General features: G+C 45.6%; 2 protein-coding genes across 10 annotated transcripts in view; one reads left to right on the forward strand and one right to left on the reverse strand.

Moving 5' to 3' along the window:
• The first annotated feature begins 239 nt into the window (after positions 1–239).
• On the forward strand, positions 240–9,326 carry XKR8 (XK related 8). Its single transcript, XM_083627582.1, has 3 exons — positions 240–1,390; positions 4,303–4,493; positions 6,763–9,326. The coding sequence occupies exons 1-3, from the start codon at positions 1,068–1,070 to the stop codon at positions 7,533–7,535; spliced, it is 1,287 nt and encodes a 428-aa protein (XP_083483708.1). The 5' UTR covers positions 240–1,067; the 3' UTR covers positions 7,536–9,326.
• Positions 9,327–13,570: 4,244 nt separating this feature from the next.
• Positions 13,571–17,015, reverse strand: part of EYA3 (EYA transcriptional coactivator and phosphatase 3) — a 51,430-nt gene continuing 47,985 nt past the window's right edge. For all 9 annotated transcript variants that reach the window (XM_083627225.1, XM_083627222.1, XM_083627226.1 and 6 more), the window contains one exon: positions 13,571–16,313. In XM_083627225.1, the coding sequence (XP_083483351.1) occupies positions 16,233–16,313 (81 nt within the window). In that variant the 3' untranslated portion in view covers positions 13,571–16,232. The remainder of the gene's footprint in view (positions 16,314–17,015) is intronic.

Here is a 17,015-nt window from a genome sequence, read left to right on the forward strand (position 1 = left end):
CCTCCGTTAAATCAAAATATACACTTATAAAAAATAAGGAAAAAAAAACATTGACGTTTCGTTCCAAGTACAGCCAACTTGATTTTTATTACATTTTATTTTTTAGAGGTTGTAGCAATAATCTTTCTACAACCTCTACAAAATAAAATGCAATAAAAATGAAGATATGGGCATGAATGCTTCACATAACGGAATCTCAGCTAACGGACCCATGGCTTATCCTTTTTTAGCCTGGTGTGTGATTTCCCCGAGTCCAGTTGCACAAGAACCAGCAAAACAACCACGTCTGTTCCAGACTAGACGGCGAGTGGGGCCCTGGAGAGAGAAGAAGGCCTGCCCTCTTGCTGGGCGGGTGATGGGCGTGCTCCGTCCCGCTTGCTATGCCGCCTCTCCGCCCAAAGAGGCTCGGCTCCGCCCGGCCCGAGGAGGGCTTGGAAGCCGGTAGAAGGTGGAGGCAACAGCCCGCTCCGTCTGCAAAAGTTTCTGGTAGGCCTGGAGCGCGGGAAGAGACGAAAAGAGGAGGAGGAGGAGGAGGAGAAAGGCGGGCTGACGGTGCCATGGCGATCGGCCGGCGACCTACCCAGAGCGAATCCCCTTCCGTCGTCGAGGAAGGAAGGATCCTGCGCGATCCAGGGCTGCGGAGGAGGAGAACTGGGGAGCATGTAGGGTCAGCTAGCCGCGGGGAAGCCGTCGGAGGAGGCGGAGCAAGCCGGACATAGCGGCTCAGAGAGACGCCCTCGGAAGAGTCCAGGAAGGAAGGATTTCTTGGAAGTTGTAGAGGATTTTTTAGAAGGGGGGGGTTGTTGTCCCTGGAAAGACCCCTTTCCTGGACCCTATACCTCCCCCAAAAGACGACTGGGAGGGAGACCACGCACGTGAAAGAAGGAGACATTCGGGCACGCCTTAGTTAAGTTGCTCTCACTTGATTTTAGGGAAAATTTTGATGCAATTGAGGTGGGGGACCTTTGTCCCTTTTCTAAGTGACTAGCAGCAGCGAGGTTGCAGCCTACTCCCCCGCCGTCGGGGTTGGCGCTAAGGACCGCAGCCCCACTGTTGGCCCCCAAACCATGGCATGGTCTGGCTGTGGTCCCAGCTGCAACGCACCTTGGCCGCCTCGGTACCGTTATTGGGACCTAGCCTTTGCCTTGATGGGCACGGCTGCATTTCTGGTGGACCTGGGCGCTGACGCGTGGGTGGCCGCCAGCTACTTGAAGGCCGGGGACTACCACTGGGGTGGGCTGGTGCTGGGGCTGTTGGCCTTGTCGTCGCTGGTAACGCAGTTTTTCAGCTGCACCTGGTACTGGAGAGACCCCCCAGACCTGATGGAAGCGCTGCCCACACGGCGGACCCTCCTTGTGTTACACATCCTACAGCTGGGCTACCTGTACAGGTAAGGACAATCAGGGATGCTGTGTCCCTTGCTGTAAGGTACTCGGGGAGCAAGTACCGTGAAGTTCTGTGATAGGATGTGGGAGTCCTCTTTTCCTAGGAGCCAAGCCCCCCGCCCCTCATTTAGGTCTGTTTTTAGTTTATGGAACCCAGCAAAATAATCTGTGATTCTATACAAACATAAGTTTGGAGACTGGGCTACGCAAGGAGGATTGATCTTACCTCCTAGAATGTAGGGTGATTATAGTATCTGTTAATCAGACAAGTAAATCAAATCAAATCCATTTATTGTGAGGACCATGCCTGTGCACAAACATCAACACTACAATAGTTAAAAATATTAAAATTCATTACATACTATGCCAACAAAACCTTCTTCCCACAGAATAAAAAAAGAGGGAAAACGAGCAACGAGTTAAACAGACGATGAAGGGGTCTTTACATTGTCGTCCATAAATCTTTCCCTGGCTTTCATGGCCTTCATCACAAAAACCGCTACCACATGGGTAATGCGTGGGTTTGCATCAACTAACAAAAATTTTACTCTATCTTCAGGACTGGTTATAGAATTGGGTATAATTTGCAGCAATGCGTCTCTAAAGCCCGAGTAAATGGGGCAATAGAGGAGATAATGTGTAAGATCCTCTTTAATTTTCATAAGGCAAGGACATAAACGGTGTTCTACTGGGGTTTTTGTGTATCTACCGGTCAAATAAGCAGTTGGCAATGTTTGGAACCGTGCCATAGTAAAAGCTCTCCGAAGGGTGGGATCGGTGATCTCCACCAAGTAGTTGGCACAGATTTTGACTGCTTTTACTCGAGGGAACCAGTAGGAAAACCCAGAGTTTTTTATCTTAGTGGAGTCCAAAAAGGCGTCTTTTTCAAAGATCCATTCCCGAACTTTATCAGGGCTCCACAGTTTGAGAGTATTAAACTCAGGTAGGTTGTATCTAGATAAAATGTCTAGTAGATTTTTATGCCAAGTGGTATTATTTTGTAATGATACAAAGGCTTGTTTAGCCAATAAGGTGTTCGGGGCATCTATGAGGTTGATGAAAAAACGCAGGAATCTTAAGTGGGCCCTGGCAGACACAGAGGGTAATCCTACTTCCACTCTTAGGAAAGCTGCCGGAGTGCTCTGAGGGAGGCCTAGATAAAAATTTTGGAAGATTTCAAGCCGTTCTAACAGCTTCTGATTCCATCCCCAGAGTTCTACTCCGTATAACATCTGGGGAATCACTTTTCCAACAAAACTTTTTAGTGCCGGGGTCACCAGTTGCCCTCCCCTCGAATAAAAAAAGCTGAGCAGAGCACCAATTGTCCTACGTGCTAGAAGGGCTACAGTCTTGAAGTGGGCAAGCCAGCTAGATGTAGCTTGGAAAGTGATACCAAGATATTTAAAGAGAAGACATTGTTCAATTTTGTGTTCATCTAAAGACCATCTGAATGTGTGGCGAGCTCTAGTAAATACCACAATTTTTGTTTTATCATAATTTATCTTTAGAGAGTTTTGGGAACAATAAGCTACGAGCCCCTCCAGCATGCTATGTAGGCCCCTTCGAGTGAGTGCCATGACCGCCATGTCATCAGCATATAGCAGCATATTCAGGTGTTTGCCTTCCAGGGCAGGAGCTGATGACTTATACTTTGCCATATGTTGAACAATGTCGTTTATATAGAAATTAAAGAGGAACGGCGCTAACAAACAGCCCTGTTTAACCCCTTTCCCCAGTGGCAGTGGGTCAGTATAGTTGCCTGACATCCCAGTTCTAATTTTAACTGTGATGTCTGTATGTAACTCTCTAAGTATTTTGAAAAGTCGTCTATCTATATCTGTGTCATATAGTTTTTGCCATAATTTGTCCCTACAGATTGAGTCAAAAGCTGATGTAAGATCTACAAAAGCCACAAAAAGTTTGCTCTTATGTGTCTTTGTATACTTATCTATCATTGTCTGTAATACCAAACAATGGCCTATTGTACTATGGCCCTTTCTAAACCCTGCCTGTTCCGGATTAAGCAAGTTAGAGTGGTCAGCCCAGTCAACCAATTTATTTAACAGGTGGCGAGTATAAAGTTTATACACAATGTCCAGGAGACTTATGGGGCGATAGTTTGAGGGTTCTTGGGGGTCGCCCTTCTTATAGATGGGGGCTACCAGGCTCAGTTTCCAAATCAGACAAGTAAAATATCAGCAGGTGAGGCCTGTAACAAAATTCTGCAGTGTCGCGTGCCCTGTTCTATGTTCCAGACAATCAGCTTCCCTTCCCTTCTCTGCCCAGTTTCCATTTTCCCCCAACAGTCAATCAGCATTCCATGCTCACTGAGTGTGATCATCCTTATTTAACTTATTTGGATAATAATAATAATAATAATAATAATAATAATAATAATAATAAGTTGTTGTTGTAGTTATATGCCACTCATGTGACTGGATTGCCTCAGGTCAAAAACCCTGAGGGTTGTTTTCACCTATGCAAAAGGTTGTGGGGTTTTTGTACTTTTGGAAACCTCGGGGTTCCCTTGAGTCTGCTGACAGCTCTTTCTTTCGTGTGGGTGGTGTCATTCCAAGGAAACTGAACCGTAGGTAAGTGTCTTGAATCTCTCACCGCTCACTGCTTGAATCTCTCATCACTCGGAGATTGGGGTGGCATGCAGCAACATTTATTGCATTTTTATGACTCGCCCTTCTCACGAAGATCTTTCCTGTTTTTTAGCCTCACAACAACCTCATGAGGTAGGTGAGGCAGAGAGAAAGAGAAACTACCCCCGGGTCATTCTACTGTACGGTTTGGGGCCTTGTGAGGATTTGAGCTGGATCTCCGCAGTCTATAACAGCCTACCTGCCACCCCCACATTGGCTCTCCTTCATGACCCACCCTAAGAATTTTGTGTCGCCTTCCCTTTGCACAGGTGTTTCTATGTTCTGAAGGTGGGCTTCCGCGTGTGCCGGACGAAATCAGAAAAAGATATTGCTTATGCTGTTTTCCTGTCCCATGACATCAGCTTCTTGCGCCTCTTTGAAACCTTCTTGGAAAGCGCCCCTCAGCTCATCCTGGGGCTCTACATTATCCTATGCACGAAGAAAGCAGAGATATTTCAGGGTGAGTGTCCGTCCAGAAGGGCGCAGGATAAAGGACTGGTTTGTTTGGTTCCAAAAGTTTCCTTGTGTGGTTTGTGTAGCTTGTTTCAGTTTAAATCCAATAAGAAGACAAGAAAAGGCTATTAAGTTCCCACTGGTCCAGCATCCCGTTCTCGCAGTGACCAACCAGGTGCCTGTCTCGAACCATGGCTAAGAACAGGGCAGGCCCAAGACATTTTGCTACCTGAGGCGAAGAAGAAGAAGATGGGCCTCTCTCCCATTTCATGTACAGAATACAAACGAGCTGGAGGAAAACAACGAACTGAGGGCAACAGACTAGTATTTAAAGCCCTAAATGGCTCAGCCCCCAAATATCTGAAAGACGGCCTTCTTCCCTCTCAGATCAGCAGAGAGTGAGTGCCCTCTTGGTAGTTCCTCCACCCTCCGGAGTTTGTGGTGGCTTGGTGGCAAGAGAGGGCATTTTCTGTGGTGGCCCCTGAGTTGTGGCATTCCCTCCCCACAGAGGTGTGTTTGGCACCTTCATTATGCAGCTTTTGACACTCAAGATGTATATTTTACTGTAATCGTGATTCTGATTTGTTTTTAAAATGCTTTTACTGTTATATTTTATGTCATTATGACCTGCCCTGAGATCTTATGGTGAAGGGCAGGTATTAAACAATTTATTTATTTAAAGATAAACAAATAAACAAAACATTCCAGTGAGGTCACCCTCACCCACCTTGCTTTAACACCCCAACCCACCCTGCTGGGGCAACCCAAGGCATTTTGCTGAGGCAAAGGACAAGATGGCATCTCCCATTCCTTGTGGAGAAGCTGGATGGGTGGGCAGCTGAAGCTTACTTCACACCTGAGGGCAACAGACCAGTTTAAAAGGTACAGAGAAAATAGGACCACCCAGGTGACTTGTATACATCACATGCACTAATAGCAAAATTATTATTATTTATTAAATTTATATGTCGCCCTTCATAGGAAGATCAGAGGGTGGTTTACAGTAGAAAAATCCACAAAATGCATAACATAACAACACCTGACTAATACACCATTTTAAAGGCCATAAACATACATTTGTTGGCCATTATTTTTGGCTGCTTCTGCTAGTTCACACTGTCTATGAGATAAGGGCAGCATATTCTCTTCTCTTCCTGCTTAATTTTTTTTTAATCCTCACAACCACCCTGCAAGATGGGTCGGACTGAGAGACAGTTACTGACCCAACATCACATAGTTTGGTTCAGGGCACGAAAAACCTGCCCCAAGCCAAAGAAGGATAGAACTTTCTTCATGTATGCAACAACAGCAGCAAGAATACTTAATGCAAAGTATTGGAAGACACAAGATTTACCCACCCTGGAAGAGTGGCAGATGAAGGTGATGGACTATATGGAATTGGCGGAAATGGCTGGCAGAATCCAAGACCTGGGAGAAGAGTTGGTGGAAGAAGACTGGAAGAAATTAAAGACTATTTGCAGAAACACTGTAAAATTAATGAATGTTAAAATGATGTTGGATTGAAAATAAGTGGCATTAGCAACAAAGTTAATAAGAATATGCAAAAATGGATTGATAATGGATGAAAATATAGAGTTATAATATGTTAAGATATAAAGATAAATGAAAGAGGGTAAGGATTTGTTGATTTAATTATGTAAATGGGAATACAAAAAGGGGAGGAGTGAGGAGGTCAAGGAAACAAGCTAATGAGTTTAAAGATACAAAAAAATGGATTTGTTTTTAATTTTTTCTTATTTATTCGGTTTTTTTGCATTTTGTATTTTTCTTTTTTCTTTTTTCTATTTTATGTATTTTTGTATGTTTTTTTATTTCTTTCTTTTTATATGTTTTCTTTTTACTCTGTAAACCTTTGTTTTTTGTAAAATCTCAATAAATATTTTATATATAAAAAAAAGAAAAACCTGCCCCAAGACTACAGGAGGTTATGGAAGTGGCCGTCTGTCGTGGATGCTTTCGTTGAGATTCCTGCATTGCAGGGGGGTGAACTAGATGACCCACAAGTCCCCTTCCAACTCTACAATTCTGTGGTTCTATCAGTGTCCTCTGTACACTTTGTCACCCACCCTGGCATCTCAGATTTCGACAAATATCGCCCATATAGTTTCAAATGCATCCTTTCAGTCTTAAGGACTGGATTCTTATTATTTTTACACCCAACTTGAGAATGTCAGCAGGCCGCATGTTCTTCCTAGTAGCACCAGTGCCTGTCTTTGTGTAGTGTGGATTTGATTGGTCTCTTCCTCTCATTTCAGTGCTTGGGATTTGCACCTCTTTCCTGTGTATCGCCTGGGCCCTCTTGGACTATCACCAAACCCTGCGCAGCTTCCTGCGGGAAAAGCACAAGCTGGGCCGCCGGTCCTCCACCATCTACTTCCTGTGGAACTTCCTCTTGGTGTGCCCTCGCATCCTGTGCCTGGCGCTCTTCGCGGTGGTCTTTCCGAGCTACATTTCCCTCCATTTCCTGGCAGTCTGGTCTGCCATGTTTCTCTGGGTTGCGTTGCAAGGTACAGACTTCATGGAACACTCTGTCTTTGAGTGGCCTTATCGGGCTGTGGTGGCCATCATTCTCTACTTCTGCTGGTTCAATGTGGCCGAGGGGAAGACATGCTACCGCTCTGCAATCTACTACACGTTCCTCTTGGTTGACAGCACCATCCTTGCCGTCACATGGCTCTGGAACACCGTTCCCTTGAACTACGACTCTCACCTTGCGGCGCATGCGCTCTACGCAGCCCTGCCCTGCTACGTAGCCGGGATCCTTTTGAGAAGTGTCTACTACAAATGTTTGCACCCTACTTTGCAGGCTGCAGCCCCTGTCACTGGTGATGAAATGGACAATGGAGATCTAGCTGGCAAAGGCGTGCCAGCTTTTCGGCAGCTGGTTGTACGAGGACACGGTGACCAAGAGGCTATACGAGGACATATCAACCGTCGGGCATATGGACTTGCTCAAAGCTTCTTTGCTGGTGCTTCAGAGGTTGCACAGCGTCAAGGAAACGGGACTCTTGGGGACAGCTGTTTGTGAGCCCAGCTATATGCTGCATCCCATGTGGCCAAGACTTTCTAGTAATAAGGCGAGAGGAGTTCTGGGCTGTGTGTACCCATATTTTGGTCTGTACCTGTCAAGATGATCCCAGGCCTTTGAAGATTATTTTTTTTTAATGTAAGAGTTTTTTCTAGCTTCGCAGGGACATCATACAGGGCAAGCGCGTTGGGGGGAGATGGTCAATCCCACCACCATCATTTATTTTTCCCATGTGGCATCCCTCTTACGCCTGGGGTAGACAAAACGTTGTGCTCCAGATATTATTAATTCCAGCAAACATGGCCAACGGAAGGAGTGATGGGAGTGGTAGCCAGCAACATCTCAAGGGCACTACGTTGGCTATCCCCGCTCTAAGGAATTCATGTCATCACATGCTGACCTTCACAGGAGTGTTATTGGCCCCATTGCAACTCGTGCATCATCTGGGCTGGGGGCACAGATACATGGTAAAGCTGCCTCCAGGATCACCAGCATGGGCTAAGCCTAGAAGATGAAGTCAGGAACATGGCTTCCATGCTTCTTGGCCAGAGGCGGGTAACCTGTGGCCCACCAGATGTTTCTGGATTACAACTCTCAGCATCCTTGGCCATGCTGGCTGGGGCTGATGGGAGTTGGAGTCCACCAACGACACGGCTGCTACAGGTTATCCATCCTTGCAGAGGTTCATTTCAGATAGAGGTTATGGTTGCTACAGCCCTTGGCGCACTCTTAGAAAAAGACCCCATCCTGTTTCTTTTATCTCCTGTGACATCCCATATTGGCTTGGAAGAGTTGTATGTGTGCAAGGCATTCCTCAGCCTGCATACCTGGTGCATTCTTCATTGTAGCATTAAAGGAGAGGAAACGACAGGGGAAGACTGTGGCGCTGACCTCCTCTCTGTAGCCAATAGGCTTTATTTCGTCTCTTCGGGAGACAGCTCAAATAATATTGTAAGTTTCATTGCTTTAGCTGTCCCTTGATTGGGTCAGGTGCTATCTGTGCAATAACATCTTAGCCATCCCTTGTTGGGAAACAAGATCCTAGAACTTGAACCCTGTTAGGCCGTAGTCAATTAGTTTCTAATGTGCTTTTGGAGTCTTCCCTTCCTTTCCTTGCTGGTTCCTCTCTTGTGTTCTGAAGTTCTTGTCCCATTGAGTGACTTAAGCCCTTAGCTTCAATGAAGCTTCTACTTGCTGCTGGCTTCATGTAGCCAAATGGCCCATTCTCAAAGAGCCGGTTCCATGAACAGCCCTACAAACTGAGTTTCTTGGCACACCAGTCCCAGGTTTTTCTTTATAGGAGCCACAAATATGTGCCCTACATTTCTAGGTGGAATTCTTCTCCCTCCTCACTCACCTGATGTAGTTGAAGATAAAATGCTTCGAGTGTTGTTACAGCAACGTGTTTCAGATGTTCAAATTGTTGAGCCTGATTATTGTTATTATTTTAAAAAAAACTGATCTAGGGCTCAAGTGCAAGCAGATTTTTATTCAGCTGGCACATTAATTGTGTCCTGTATTTTCTTTTTCCAACGAAAAGCAGCTTTGGGAGGCTGCAGGTTTGAGTGGAGGGATGTGGGGAGGGATAGTGAAAAAGAGAGAAAGAAGCTGCTTAATCCTTTCCTCCTCAGCCGTTTTTCTTCTCAAACGTTATCCCAACCTGCTTTTTCACTCGTAGGGAAAAGGATATGGGTATTGTGGCATTGAACCTCCCTCTCGCATTCCTTCCCCTGACTCACAGCCTCCTGCAACTGTTTTTCATTAAAAATTGGATGTGCCTTTCCTGCATAACTTCAGCCATATTCCCGAGTTATTTGGGTATAAAGGGCACTCACATATTGAAGCTGGAGCAGGGCTGTGTTGTGGCGCCACCCTCAACATAACATCCCCGGGGTAGCCCCCTGCTCCCATGTCCATGCAATCAACATAGTTGATGGATTGACAAAGGAACTTTTATGCATGAGCATCTGCTCATGTTTAGTGGGTTGGTTTGAAGACATCCATGTGTTGGGAGTGTGTGTGTGTGTGGGGGGGGGGTTAATCTGAAGGTGTTCCATCAGGAGCAGGGGCAAGCAGCACAGCCCCATTCCTTACCCACTGGAATACCCAACACATGAGTAACGCATGAGCAGAGCTGCTGAGTTTGGTCTTCAGTTTAAAGCTAGTGTTAACTTATTGACATTGTTGAAGTTGTTTAGAAGAATAAAGCGATTCAGTTCCATGTTCAATTCTTGTTTTATCAGCGGTTATGTGAGAGGAGCGCAATCCCAAAGCATTCTAATTTGCAGGATTTTGAAGTGCTTCCACGAACCACAGTTTGAGTAGGCTTCCGTCTTCCTCTGTTCCTTAGGTAGCTGCCTGGTTTAGTGGATTTTCTTCAATTAGCCACACCAGTTGTGAAATGTTTGACACGAGATTTACTTGGGCAGAACAGCAGCAGCCCACAGAAGTGGAGTCCACAGGCCTATAAATCATGCAGGCTTCTAGAGAGGCATTCGCTTGCCTTAGCTTTGCACATGCACAGAAATGAAGCCACATAAGCAGAGTTGCAGTCAGGTATCTAGGCAACGACCTTATCAGAAGAGCAAAAGTAACTTCACAGGGACAGGCTTGAGGAAGAGCAAGGCCATAGATTCCTCTATTCGTGTCAGCAAATTCCTCCACAGCTTCTTCACAGACATCACAGCTCTTTTACAACACCCAACATTGTCTTCATGCTTTGTTTTACTGCCTGTACACCTTAGGCTATCTAGGGATAAATACAGCAACACGTTTTCCACCACACAGGGAGGACAGTTGTTTTTTAACCGGGAGCCCCACTAAAGCATTTTCCGCTACCCATTCATTCTCTCCGCTTTCAGTCACGTACAGCATGCATTAAATTGGCTATATTGATGAGCATGGATCCAACTTACGGTTAAATCCCTGCTTGCCTAACAACAAATCTGCTGATGCCATTTTCTTGTGGGTAGTGCTGTTTTGTTATGTTAAGGCTCCATATTTGCAGAATGACTTCACCGTTAGTCTGCACAGAATGTGGAGGGAATGAGCAGAGAATATTTTCTTTCAGAATACTAGAGCATGGGGTCTTTCTATCATAAGAACATCAGATGAGGCCTTGCTGAGGCTGCCCTGTACTTTATCTGTCCTGAATCTTCTAACCTTTGGATGTCCATGAATTCTGGTGTCACAAGAGGGAGAAAAACTTCTTTCTGTCCACTATCTCCATGAAGGGAAGGCCACCAGCCAGACACAAGTCAAATAGCATTCTGTCACTTCTGCTGTGAAGCTGCCACAGATCTGAAATACTAAAGAGAATGGAAACTTCTGACAGGAAGTTTGCTTCACACTGCCCATTATAAAGTAGAGAGCTTTATGGACTTCATGCCTTGTTTCACGTCTCCTTAACAGCCAAGTAGTCTCCAAAAAGAGGAAGAAGCTTTTTAATAGGACTTCTACCTTCCTCTCTCCAGCTTTTCAAACCAACCGCAGTGTGATGTAATATGGAACGTGCACCAGAGTTATCAAGTTTTTTGTGCAAATCAACAGTAGGTGATGCTGTCGGCTGCAAAGAACACACACCGAGGAAACTTTATTAAGCCTGAGAAGAATGAACTTGCCCTTTTCTCCCAGTACTCAGGCAGATGAGTTCTTGAGGTCCTTATCTTCTCTGATAGTAAAGAATCCTTAGATGAGTCATTTGAAAATAGACAAATGCCCATTTGTTTCAATGCAGCCAGCAAATGGTGTCCCACAATTGGGTCATGCAAGATAAGGCTTTGTATTCTGTTTGATTGAATTTGCATTACTGCTGGCGTCCTGAACACCACTGAGTGGAACAGCAGGGGCCTACAAATAAATAGTTAACAGAAAAGCCAATCAAACAGTTGAAAGCCTAGCATGATGTCGTGAGCCTGTGGCACAACTCATATAGGTTGGCACACTTATGGGCTAAACTCCAGTTGCTATTTTCCATGTGTTTCAGCAAGCATGCTTAACCTGGCTACTTTTGTTTTGGAGCAAAAGCAGTCACGGGGCCCAAGTCTGGAACACACTCCTGAGCTGAACTGGGACCTTGAACAAATCTGCTGAAACTCTCCCCTTCCCTCCCAGCTGTTTTTCCTGTCCTCCCCCCCAAAGAAATTTGTTTGCTTCTGCTTTAAAATGAAACATCCAGAATAAACATGTGACTAACGTCATGAATTTGACCTGAAAGATGGGGCTGCTTTTGCAAACTTTGAAGCCCCAAATGCCAATAGCAGCAGCCACTCATATAATATGGGAGAGGCTGAAAGTTTTTTTAAGGCCTGGGAAACTAAGAAATTCATGTGCCAAGAGGAAGGTAGGCCCAGGGCAAGCCACTCTTGGCAGGCAATTCTAGAGTTGCAGCACCTCAGTTCAGTGAGGGCATCTATGAAGAATCTCCAACAATCTCAGGAAAAGGGCAGGCTGATGCAGAGATAGACAGTACTCCCAAGCTCCTCCCTGAAAAGTGTCAATGTTGAAATAATATATGTGGGTTAGTGGGTGCAACACATGGCATCCACATGGCATTTCTGAGAACAGTCCTTTCCCTTTGAAGCCAGGTCACCTGTGCTCATTTCTAAGGGTGGAGCAGCTCTCCTTCAAAGGAATTTTAAACCACTGCTCTAGGTATTTTGGAGGTGGGGAGACATGTTGGCTTGGCGTGACTAATCGCTAAAAAAATGCAATGCCAGCTTTGCTATGAGGCTATGGACTGACACATTGGGAGTTCCTTATCTTTTGATCGTGAGCCCCACAAGTCTGGCTGTGCTTCGTATTTCGGGAAGGAAAGTGATTATCAGCCTCCTCCACATCATACTGGTGGCAGCTGTTTCTCTGGGCTCGCAGGTCTCTGCATCACAGCAGATAAGAGCTCTGACCCAAAGGCTTTGGCTGTCTGCCATGCTTTCCTTGAGCTGTCCCTTGCATTAAAACTACCCAGAGCATATGCACGTAACAGGAGCCACGTCTCACCAAGGGGATGTGGGGAACTGGTGGCCCTCCAGATGCTGTTATTGGACTCCAACTCTCATCAGCCTCAGCCAGGATGGTCAATAGTCAGGGATGATAAGCGCTGTAGTCTGGGAATATATGGAGGGCCACACGTTACCCGTCCATGATGTACACTGTTTTGAGCAAATTGCAGACAGTACAGGCCACAAACATTTGAGCTAAGGGCCACATTGATCCAGGGATAAGCTGGGGGGTGGCATGTCAAAGTGTAAACAAGGGCATGGCCAACTTAGCCTTTTAAAAATGAAGGTTGTTGAGGGTTAGGGTGACACAAAAAGCTTATTATGGAATCACAGCAGGGGAATGGTCAGTAAAAAAAACACCGAGAGGACAATCCTTTGGCATCATAGTATTACCTATGGGGGCTGTCATTAAATAAAATTGAAAAATAGGAAGAAAATATTGGGGGAGGGGACTTATCAGTCAATAAAAATGTTTTTAAGCCTTCAAGTGGAAAATGTTTGGTGGGCCTTGGAGGATCATGGCATCACAGTGGGGGGAAACCATAAAACCAGTATGGGGAAATGGGGGGGGGAGGAAGCATAGGGGATTTTTTTTTTTAAAAAAAGGGGGAATGACAAAATTTTGGAAGGGCACACAAAAATCTCTTGGGCGTCTGGCTATATAAACGGTGTGGCTTATAATTAATAAGGCTTGCAGCTTGAATGTGAGGTATAAAGTCTCAATACAGTGGTACCTCGGGTTAAGTACTTAATTCGTTCCGGAGGTCCGTTCTTAACCTGAAACTGTTCTTAACCTGAAGATCACTTTAGCTAATGGGACCTCCTGCTGCCGCCGTGCCGCTGGAGCACGATTTCTCTTCTCATCCTGAAGCGAAGTTCTTAACCTGAAGCACTATTTCTGGGTTAGCGGAGTCTGTAACCTGAAGCGTATGTAACCCGAGGTACCACTGTACATACGAATCCACACAAACCAACTTTCCTTGCACCGAGAGTGAGCTTGGATCGAGTTTTCAGAAAGCAGGAATAGAACAACGGTTTTTTTATACAGAAAATAAAGACTTTATTTTTCCAGTTCACAAGGACAGTTCCCATTACACAGAACATGATGCTTGAGGAAACCTACAGCCGTTAATGCCTTCTAATCATAACCATAAGCACAGCTGATGCCAATTCTGGACACCTGCAGGACTCCGAGGGTGAATCAGCATTTCTAATCTACACCAGCGCATGCAGCTGCCTCTGGTGCTTGGTGGGATTCAGACTGCAATGGAAACACAGGCAGAGTTGGAGCTGAGAATGCAAGACTCCCAAGCTCACTGCAGGGACGTAAAGGATGCGGAGAGCCCACGATTGCATTAGAAGGGAACTGGCTGGTGCTTGAATGCTAAACAGTGGGAAAGGGTAGGAAGGGGCGAGGAGCCAGTTTCCAAATACTGTATGAAGACCCAAGAGAAACGCAGCCAGTGAGTTCAATGATAACAAGAGCCAGGACAATGTTTATTAACGTTAACACAGAAAATGTACCATCCCCTGAGTGGGTTAGGAAACATCAGAGAGGACACTATATAAATATTGGTATCTGATGCAAAAACAAAGCTTCACGCACGTCAGCTAAAGGTCTTCTGAAATCTTGAAGGCGTTCGAAACAGTTTCACCAAGTAAAACAAAACCCAGGGCAACAACGGTCAGTTTCCTGGTGGCTTAACAAATCCCTGCCCGCTACGCTTTCTGCAAACACTTAAAAAAACACAAAAAACTAGGTTAATTTAAATGGGGGCCGGGCAAGGTATTCCTCTACACAGTTGCTGACATATCCAAGAGTTGCAATGGAAGTTAAGGCACAGAGTTGATTCCAAAGTCAAGCACAGCCCGCACTGATACAGTAGGAGATGACTCAGGAGTGGCTGCTCAGCTAGTGACCTTTCTGGCCTTCGCAAAGGAGTTAAAAATTCACAGAAAGCTGGAATTACAATAACAGGGTCTCTTTTAGAAGTGAGTTTCCTTTCTGAGGGAGTGGGATGCATTTTCATCCCAAAGAATACTGTTATGTTGCCTTCTGTGAGCTTGCAATAAACGTCAGGAAACAGCAGCTTTCTGGCACCCTGTATGGCTTTCTCTGTGGTGTATGTTCCTCTGCAGAATCTACCCATCTATTATACACTATGTTCTCGCAGGGGAAAAAAACAGAATTCTGCCTACCTAGCAAGAACTTAGTCTCCACCTGCTGGTATGAATGGAACTATGAGTCCCTACAGTTCCTGCCTTACTACTTAAGGAGTATGCAGATATAGCACTGTCGGGTGGGTGATCAGCAGTAGGTACTGCATGGTACCAAATGCAATGGGGACTTTTCTTGGGACATGAGAGTCTTTGACTGGGACTAAAAAATAAATGCATCTGCACCTGTCAAAGCCAGATGCAAAGAACTTGGCAGGGTCCCTAGCTTCAGCAACCCATTTTGGGATTCTGAATATTAAGTGGCATATAGTTGAAATAAAAATAATGAAATAAATTGTTGGAGGTTCCTCCTTGAAAATTTCGGGGGTTTCCACCCCTATAGTCATTAGCATTTTGCATTTTCTGCTCTGCAAGTGAGTACAGGTGTCCCTACTTCCCTATCACTAAGCCAGTGCTTGACCCTGACACTATGGTAACTATCTCCTATTCTGAATTAAAGAGAAGATTCGCAGACCTGCAAGTTGCCAGACACTCCATTCTGCCCAACTCCCCCCACCACAAAAAAATTGCAAAGAGGCAGCACTCTTGATGCAAAACGAGGAAGCTATAAGTTCCTGCCAAGTTGGAATATTGAATGCAAATTTGGCAGATCACACTAAAGTATTTGCAAATGAGGTGTTTTCCTAGCTGGATTTTCTCTGCTAGCTGGGCAGCTCCTATCATTTCACACTGCTGCCTCTTAAAAAATCCTGCTTCTACTTATGCAAGTCAGCTGTCAAAAAGAAGGAAGAAATGGTGTTTTCCCCTTTTCTGTCACTCAGGTAATCTGACCTCACCTGCACCTCAATGTCATGCTGCTGCTTGGGAGTGGAGAGACAGAGAGACAGATTATTCAGAAGAACTGGCCCCAGCCACCCCTTCTTGGCGTCAGGCACTGAGGGGATGGCTGCCTATAATCGGTACCCCAGCAGACACTGGGAGAACTTCTTCTGCCCTCTCAACACACAGAATTGTTTTGTGGCCTTTCCATGAAAATCTACAGCCCTTTCTGGCTTTGCAGGAAGGGAAATGTTTCTGGACCCTTTTCTGTAAAAAAATAAACAATCAGTTCACTTCTCTTTATGTTCTGAAAGCTCGAGAGAGAGGCCTGGAGGTGACAAAGTACTCTACAAAAAAACAAAAACCACAACCCACTGCTTTTTTTCCTTTCCTTTTTTTTTTAAGAAAATGCATAATATTATACCACCAAAGGTTGCACAGTGGGTTAGGTCTGTACTGCTGGAGATTCCTAGCCAGGATGCTCTGTTTTGGGTCTCCTCCTCAAATTCCCTTTGCCCAAACGCAGACAGCAGTGAAAGGCTTGGGTGGCTCTCCTGGGAAAAACGACGCTGTGGCGCCTCCTACTGTACACTTCCGTTAGCTACATTGCTCTGTCTGGATGAAAAAGGAAGTCCCCAAGTCTGCTCTTGCCAAGATGGGGCTGTCGGGAGCTGTGCCGGACTGCCTGCTGCTCAGCTCCTCACAGAAAGTCCAGTTCGAGGGCCTGGTGGAGCGACACCAGATCGGCGTGATTCGTGATTCTCCAGAAGGGCATGTTGTGCTGCAAAAAAAAAGAGGTGGAGGGGTGTTAAGAAACAAGCACATAAGCAACTTGTGCGGCGGGAATGGAAGTCAGTGCTCTGCAGGAGATGAGTGAACACAGGCCTCACCCGTGAGGAAATGAAAAAAGAGTCAGGAAAGGTTCACAGGCAACCAGCCAATGTTGCTATTTTCAGAAGCAGCAGCAGCACGCAGTTGACAGCAGTTGCTAAAGTACAGCCAGGCCACCCTACCTAGCGAGGGTGAGGCTTTCCCTGGGAGCATGTTCAAAATCCCCTTTGACATTGAGGTCCAGCTCTGAGGGCCTTCTGGTGGTTCCCTCACTGCGAAAAGTGAGGTTGCAGGGAACCAGGCACAGGGCCTTCTCGGTAGTGGCGCCTGCCCTGTGGAACGCGCTCTCATCAGATGTCAAAGAGATAAACAACTATCTGACTTTTAGAAGACATCTGAAGGCAGCCCTGTTTAGGGAAGATTTAAATGTTTTATGTTTTATCCTGTTTTTAATATTTTGTTGGGAGCTGCCCAGAGTGGCTGGGGAAATCCAGCCAGATGGGGAGGGTATAATATATATATATATATTATTATTAATTGTTATTATTATTATTATTATCTGTGGAGCCATCCTTCCGCCTTCTGAAGATCTCCATTTGTATATGCTGGGTCATCCACAGACACCCCAGGCAAGCTCCAACACACTGCGAAA

This window comes from Podarcis filfolensis, assembly GCF_964270895.1.
Source record: "Podarcis filfolensis genome assembly, chromosome: 8".
Classification (NCBI taxonomy): domain Eukaryota; kingdom Metazoa; phylum Chordata; class Lepidosauria; order Squamata; family Lacertidae; genus Podarcis; species Podarcis filfolensis.

What these genes read in the sequence shown, in the direction of transcription:
- XKR8 (XM_083627582.1), top strand. Translation starts at nt 1,068, where the DNA reads ATGGCATGGTCTGGCTGTGGTCCCAGCTGCAACGCACCTTGGCCGCCT. An exon ending in CAGCTGGGCTACCTGTACAG is followed by an intron (nt 1,391 to 4,302) that starts GTAAGGACAATC and finishes CCCTTTGCACAG; the next exon opens with GTGTTTCTATGTTCTGAAGG. An exon ending in GAAAGCAGAGATATTTCAGG is followed by an intron (nt 4,494 to 6,762) that starts GTGAGTGTCCGT and finishes CTCTCATTTCAG; the next exon opens with TGCTTGGGATTTGCACCTCT.